At 41.3% G+C, this 8268-nt stretch overlaps 1 protein-coding gene across 1 annotated transcript; it reads right to left on the bottom strand.

The window, feature by feature from the left end:
- Positions 1-3091: 3091 nt before the first annotated feature.
- On the bottom strand, positions 3092-4607 carry LOC121000014. Its single transcript, XM_040431044.1, has 2 exons — positions 3507-4607; positions 3092-3199 (listed from the first exon to the last, which is right to left on the bottom strand). The coding sequence occupies exon 1, from the start codon at positions 4588-4590 to the stop codon at positions 3808-3810; it is 783 nt and encodes a 260-aa protein (XP_040286978.1). The 5' UTR covers positions 4591-4607; the 3' UTR covers positions 3092-3199; positions 3507-3807.
- Positions 4608-8268: the final 3661 nt, after the last annotated feature.

The following is an 8268-nucleotide window of genomic DNA, read 5'->3' as shown; positions in this document are numbered from 1 at the left end:
TTCTTGTGAATGGGCACGACATTTGCCAATTTCCAATCTTCCGGGACGACTCCTGTTACTAATGATTGGTTAAATAAATCTGTTAACGGTTTTGCCAGCTCACCACTAAGCTCTTTTAATAATTTTGGGTGTATCTCATCAGGCCCCTGTGACTTAAGTCTCAAAGGATGCAGCTGTTGCTGGGTGATTCAATCATAAGAAGTGTGGAGCTTAAAGAAAATGGTTTTGTGAGATGTCTCCCTGGGGCTACTGCTAGAAGAGATAGAAGACGTATTATTAATATTGTTAAGCAAGCAAAGCAGGAAGGGGACGTGGATGTTCTTGTCCATCTAGGGACAAATGACCTGGCTTGCAATGAAGTGTCAGAGGTGAAAAAATCTTTTATCACACTTGGTAATGACGTACAGGATTTTGCATCCACCATTTCATTTTCTGAAGTTCTGCCTGTGCATAATGTTCAGAATGATAGGCAGAGGCGCATAAAGGAGTTCAACATATGGCTTGGTAAATGGTGTCAAGAGCAAGGATTTGGCTTTGTTTCCCAATCCCACTTATGTATATAATTCCACATGTGTTAATTCATAGTTTTGATGCCTTCATAGTCATGAAAATAAAGAAAACTCTTTGAATGAGAAGGTGTGTCCAAACTTTTGGTCTGTACTGTATATCTGACAAATGGACCAAATCATTTCGATAAAGGTCCACTATAAATCCCTCTAGCTCAGTGTGTCTTATTGACCATCCATTTAACTTAGGAAGATATTTTTCTAAACTTCTATTAATTCTCTTCCTAATTTTTTCCATAAAACCAAACTGATCACCCCTCCAAACTAATCTTGGTATAATTTCTGAGAAAATTAAAGTTACTTCCGGGAGTAACGATTTAATATAATCAAGATCCGATTTCATCTGATCTAATAAATCTAAAGTTCTAATTTTCCCCAAGCCATTACCCCCAGCATGGATAATTAAAACATCTGGCTGGGGTAATGACCTCAACTCACCTTTCAGGATTGGAATAATCTGATACCATTTCAAACCTAACCAAAAAATAGAAACAAATAAAGAACCCATACAATTTTTTTGAGAATAATTACGCACCGCAGCCCTTCTTTCCGCCCAAAACACAAAAGAATGACCCAGAATCCAAACGACCATTTGCTCTGGACCTAAAAAAGATTAAATAAAATTAGAGCACCAAATTAGGTCTAACATACAACTTATATCTGTTAGATTCCCAGCGACCGATTTTTTAAATTATTGCCTCATTTAATCCTAAGCTAGCTGCAACTGTGGCAGAGCTGATCCGAAAAGAATGAGATGAATAAGTCTCCGTAGATAAGTTCAATAACAATAAACACTTTTTAAGAATTGCATTTAATTGATAAATTGTCAACACTGAACCATTAAACACTGAACCATTAAAAATTAACCATCTCTCTGAGGCCTAACGTCAAAAAATTCTCTAACCGTCTTGAGTGGACGCAATGGTGATTCAGTTAATTCATTGCTAACTTTATCCATATCCCCTTTGCAAGCTGATTCGTTTTTGATTTCTTAATTTAAAAAAACCACTGCATTACTATATAATTTAACATCACTGACCTCCAGTGGTGACAATGACTTTTTATTGTCCGCAGCTAACTCTCCTATCCGAAATGCCCCAAAAAATGTTATAACAAAAGCTACTTTAAAAAGAATTGCTTCAAATTTTGAATATGTACACTTCTCCAACACTGACACTAGAGTACCGAGCAACTCAAATGTGATTGGTCGTCTAACGTCTACACTCTTCAACGATCTCCTAACCCCTTTCACAAATTGTTTCACTACAAATTGGTTTGAAAATGACTGATAAACAGCTAATTTATAAAAGAATGAAACACCTGAAACAGTCAAGTGTAAAACTGAATGACCAAAACCTTGATCTAATAACGAACAAAGAAATTGAAAAAATACGTCTAAATCTAACAAAAAACAAAAAAACATTCCTAACTATTCAAAATTGATACCACCTCCTCCAAGCCAGTGAGTATCCTTCCCATGTACGAGGCGCTAAAGACTTCTGAATGAACTTGCTGATCATATCCGGATAAGATCCCAAACCCATTCCGGATACGGAATTCCCACTTTCTCTGCTTGCCGCACTAGAGAAAAGAATCTTTCCCACTGTGCGCAGGAATCTCATTTTCTTTACTAGGAATATATTTAGCTTTCAGCCAAACGTTCAATTCTAAACAACAATGAACTAAATAGCGTAACAATCTAACAACTATTTCTGAATGTGATGATAAACAATTAATTGCAAATAACACTCCTTTGTTATCCGAAAAATTAATACTCTTTTATTCTAAAAGACCTTACCCCAAATAACTAAAGCAACCACTATAGAAAATAACTCCAATAATACTAAATTCTTATTTAGGCCTAACTTAACCCACCACTCCGGCCATGGTTAAGCAGACCACCATTTAAAAAGGCACTGTAACCCCATGACCCTGAAGCATCTGTAAATAAACCTATGGAACCTGCTTCTTTAAACTCCTCTTGCCAAGCACAGCGACCATTGAAATGAGTTAAGAAATCTTCCCAAACTGCTAAATCAACCTTGAGAACCTTTGTAATTCTAACATGTGCATAAGGAGATTTCAACCCTTTCGTTGCCATATATAATCTTCTAGAAAAAACACGACCAACAGGAATGACCCTTGACGCAAACGCTAACACACCTAATAAACTCTGCACTTCTCTCAACTGAGCTTTCTTCACAGAACCGATTCTCCTAATCAATAATATAGCCTTCTCAACCTTTTTCATAGGAAGCCTGACTTCTATATTCACTGAATCAATTATAATACCTAAAAATTCTATCACTTGGCAAGGCCATACTGACTTCTCTTGTGCTAATGGAACACCAAAATACTGACAAATCTGTATAAAACCTTCCAATAAAAGAGAGCAATCATTAAAAGAACCAACAAAAAGAAAATCATCTAAGTAATGCAGAACATTAACTGAACCCAAATCTTTTATAACAACCCAATTCAAAAAAGAAGAAAATGATTAAAAATAAAAACACGACTGTCCTGTTCCCCTTATTGTGAAGAATAATTCGACAGGTAGTTTACTCGCCCTTCAATCACCACACTGTTAAAGTTCCGGTAACTTGTTTAATGTGTATGATCAAAAGAAGGTAAAACTGTGAATACAGACAAAGCATAGTATCAGACCATACATGCAATGCAGGAGTGTGGATTAATACAATAACGCATACATCAAAGAACAGTGATGCATAAGAATACACTATGGAGCATCTGACATAAAATGCGTCTGCAGATGAGAGAACTATAGCATCATGGCAACTACACAGATCTAGGAGCATGTGACAGGAATCTACTAACATAGATTAGCTAATACCTAACTATAAAGCTCTAACATAATGCATGTATACAACAAAATATGCATCCTACACTGCAGATATAAGTAAATGATAAGGTTTGACATACCAACGATGCTTGGATGGCGTGGATGAAGGATAGATGCATGTGGATGCAACAGTACAGTGTGAATCTAGGAAATATGACTGCTGGAATAAAGAACAACCTGCTTCCTGATCACAGAGAGTCTACTTCCTGCAGTGTCACATGACCTCAGGACAGAACAGAAAAGAACAAAGCAGTCTTAAAGGTGTCCACTAGGGGGAGCAGAATTCAGCAATGTAGATTAACATAATCTGGCTGTGGACAGACAGCACACTCCCCGCCTGGTATCTGTTAGAGATACCACAATTTACCAGACCACCGAAAGTTACTCTGAAGGAGATAAGAGCAAGACAAGTTCTGTTACTGGTCTAATGAACAAAGCTGAACTTCCTTCTGTGTTTACTCTCACCTCTACCTTACGGACCCTACCATCATCGTGAGGGAAGGTCTTTGTCACTCGACCCATAGGCCACTTAATCTGCTTGGTTTGGTGGTTTTTCAGAAGCACGATGTCACCCTGCTGAACATTAGGCCTGTCTGCCTGCCACTTCTTTCGTTCCTGGAGAGTAGCCAAATACTGTTTGTACCATTTGTGCCAAAAGTCTTTAGCCAGGCTCTGGACCTGTCTCCACTGTCGTTTGTAGAGGTCTTTACTATCAAATGTTTCGGACAACACTGGATAAGGTGCAATCTTTTGAGTTATTAAGGTTGCTGGAGTAAGGATTTGTGGATCTTCAGGATCTGTTGAGACTGGTATCAACGGTCTTGAGTTTACAATAGCAGTCACTTCTGCCATCAAAGTAACTAGCACCTCATGAGTAAGCCTTGAAGGTTGTTGCAAAAACATGGAGTCTAGTATCCTCTTGGTGATTCCAATCATCCTTTCCCACACTCCTCCCATGTGGGAAGCGAAAGGGGGGTTAAAAATCCAAGATACTTCTTGCCTTGAAAGAAAACTCTCTACCTTTTCATCATTGAGGTTAGAGGAGATTTTGAGTTCATGGCAAGCACCTACGAAGTTCGTTCCTCTGTCTGATCTGATTGTTTTGACTGGGCCACGAATAGCAAAGAACCTTCTCAAGGCATTTATGAAACTTGAGGCATCCATGGATTCTACAATCTCTATGTGGATGGCACGGATGCTGAGACAGGTGAAAAGAACTGCCCACCTCTTGCTGTTGGCTTCACCTCCACGGGTACGTCTGGAGCAAACCAACCAAGGACCAAATACATCCAGGCCGATGTGAGTGAATGGAGGATCTGTGCTAAGTCTGTCAGGTGGTAAGTCTGCCATTTTCTGTGTTTCACAGGTCCTTCTGAGCTTCCGGCAAATAACACATTTGAAGATAAGACTAGAAACGTTCCGCTTAGCTCCCAAAATCCAATACCCCGCTGTACGAATAGCTCCTTCTGTAATGTGTCGTCCTTGGTGCTGTGACTGGATATGGTGGTGACGGGTTATGAGGGTGGCAATGTGGTGTCGACCTGGGATAATGACTGGGCTTTTCTCATCGTGCCCAAGATCTACATTGCGTAGACGTCCACCCACTCTTAGTAGCCCATCTACATCTATGAAGGGATCTAAAGCTCTAAGCGAACTGTCATTGGAGATACTCTTTTTCTCTTGAATACAGAGGATCTCTCTAGGAAATGTTTCTCCTTGCACATTTTGGAGGACGATTATTCTGGCTTTCTTGAGGAACTCAATAAGATGCGGTCCTGTACAGAGATGCCAACCATTACAGTTTTCAGGATGTTTTTCTGCCTTTACCTTGTAAATGTGGATGAGACGTGCGACAGCTCGTGTCAAAGTATTCCAGCTAGAGAATCTGCAAAAACGTTCAGATCCAAGTCTCTTCTCTCTATATACAGTGCTTAATGTTGTCACCTCAGGACGGATGTCTGTATCAGTCGTTGGATCAACGAGGTCAAAGGCCTCAGTCTCAGTCTTTTCGGCTGGCGAATTTGAATGAAGTAGGAATGTTGGCCCTGTAAGCCACATTGAGTCTTGTAGATGTGCTGTTGATACTGATCTGGTGGCGAGATCTGCTGGGTTATCCTTTGTCGGCACGTAATGCCATTGCTTTGGGATTGAACATCTTCTTATCCTCTGAACACGATTACTGACGAATACATAAAATCTTCTTTCCTCGTTGTAAATGTAGCCCAGAACGATTTTACTATCAGTGAAATAGCTAACAGTGTCAATGTTCAAGTCAATTTCTGTGGTAATGAATTCCGCAATGTCCACAGCAAGGACCGCTGCGCTAAGCTCCAGCCGTGGGATCGTGAGTTCTGGCCGTGGAGTTAGTTTTGCCTTTCCTAAGACGAACCCAATGTGAGCTCCTCCTTGAGCATCAACAACCTTTAAGTAGGCTACTGCTGCTATTGCCTGGACAGAGGCATCTGAGAATACACAGAGCTCTTTATACTGAGCATTAGAGCAGGAAATTGATACATAAGGTCTGGATACCTCAACGTGTCTCAACTTCTGTAGGGATTCTCTCCAATCTTCCCACTGCTGTTTCTTCTCTTCAGGTAGGGGTGCATCCCAATCTTGACTATCTGCAGTGAGATTACGAAGAAGACCTTTTCCTCTAATGGTGACTGGTGCAGCTATACCTAGAGGATCATATACACTGTTCACGGTAGAGAGGACTCCCCGACGAGTGAAAGGTCTTTTCTCTTGTGATACTTGGAATGTCAAAACATCTTTTTTGAGGTCTCAGCTAATGCCAAGGCTTCTCTGAATGGGTAATGCATCAGCACTAAAATCAAGATCCCTTAAGTCACTTGCCCGATCTTCTGAAGGGAAGGCCATCATGACTTCTCTGCTGTTTGATGCTAGCTTATGTAGGTGAAGGTTGGAACATGCCAGCATCTCTCTTGTTCTCTTCAATAGGTTGATGGCTTGTGTTGCAGTTGGCACAGATTTTAGTCCGTCATCAACATAAAAGTCTCTTTCTACAAATTCTCTTGCATCTGCACCAAACTGTCTTTCTCTTTCGTATGCTGCGAGTTTGAGGCCAAAAATGGCTACTGCTGGTGAGGGGCTGTTGCCAAAAATATGCACTTTCATCCGCCATTCGGTGATGTCTTCTGCTGGGTTATTATCCTTATGCCAGAAGAATCTTAAAAAGTTCCTATCTTCAGGTCTAACCAGGAAACAATGAAACATTTGGCCAATGTCGGCCACAAAGGCAATAGCATCCTTTCGAAAGCGAAGTAATACTCCTAAGAGATTGTTGTTGAGGTCTGGACCCTTCAAAAGGATGTCGTTCAGGGATATCCCACCACACTGGGCACTTGAATCGAAGACTACTCTGATTTGCAAGGGTTTCTTCGGGTGGTACACCCCGAACAGAGGTAGATACCAGCATTCTTCTTCTATGTCAAGGGGTGGCGCTACTTCACAATGGCCATTCTGTATTACTTTCTCCATGAAAGCAAAGAAATGTCTTTTCATGTCGGGCTTCTGTTTAAAGGATTTTTGAAGAGACCTGAATCGGTGCAAAACCTGTGTCTTGTTATTTGGAAGGCGTTGTCTGTGTGTTTTAAAAGGTAGCGGAGCAACCCAGCTGTTGTCTTCGTCCCTGTAGAAGCCTCTCTTCATTATCTCCAGGAAAGCAAGCTCACTGCGAGAAGGAGCCATTTTATCATCTTCTTTGGTAATTTCAAAGGCTTTGTGGCCAAGACAGTTTTCCATACAAGAGGAATTCGAGATGGATGAGGCCTGCAGGGTCAAGGGAATGCCGGTATTGAAGCTTTCCTTCACAGCAAAGAAGTTTGGGCAAGGTGTGAACAGCGATCCCCGGCTATTATCTAAGATGTTGGTATAGAGACTATGCACGGTGTCTGGTCTGTGGACACCACCTAGACATACATTGCCCACTATTACCCACCCTAGGTCTAATCTTTGGGCGTAAGGAGAGTCGTTTGGCCCATTAATCTGGTCCCTGACCTTGTGGATCCTAATAATATCTCTGCCTAGCAACAGGAGAATGGAGGCATTAGGATCAAGCTCAGGTATCTGAGTGGCTATTTGCCTCAGATGTGTATGATGAAGTGCAACCTCTGGGGTAGGGATCTCTGATCGAACATTTGGGATTTCATCACATTCTATCAGCGTGGGTAGTGGAACGGACACTTGTCTGTCAAGGGATTCCAACTGGAAGCCATGTACCATTCTCCCAGTAGTGTTGATCACTCCCGCACATGTCTTGAGAGAATAGGGCAATTGGTGACCTTTTGACCCAAAAAGCTCAAACAACTCTGGTCTTGCCAAAGATCTATTGCTCTGGTCATCTAAGATTGCATAAACTTTGGTAGCTCTTTCCCTATGCCCTGTAGGGTACACATTGACCAAGCAGATTTTTGAACATGACCTGCCCTGAAGATTTTCTCTACAAACTTCAGTACACATAGCTGACACATCTGCTGATAAGCTACTTTCCTGTCCCTCCCCGCCATGCTCTACCCCTGTTTCAGCTTTCACAGTCCATGGTGCGGGACCAGGATGCATAGCGGACACATGCTTATTGCTATTGCATTCTGTACAACAGATAGTCTTATCACAGTCCTTTGCAAGATGTGAAGTAGATGCACAACAATGATAGCAAACATTATTTTGCTTCAGGAAGGCCTTTCTTTCAGTTAAAGGTTTTACCCTGAAGCTACGACATTCATACAAAGGATGAGGCTTGCGATGAATGGGGCAACCTTGGGTAAGATCCGCAGTCTTGGGACGGGCAGGCTCTTTCTGTGATGGTGTACCTGTATAAGTCTC

This window comes from Bufo bufo, chromosome 4, assembly GCF_905171765.1.
Source record: "Bufo bufo chromosome 4, aBufBuf1.1, whole genome shotgun sequence".
NCBI classification, from domain to species: Eukaryota; Metazoa; Chordata; class Amphibia; order Anura; family Bufonidae; genus Bufo; species Bufo bufo.
The sequence above is the reverse complement of the archived record's forward strand: the minus strand, read 5'-3'. Positions and strand labels throughout refer to the sequence as shown.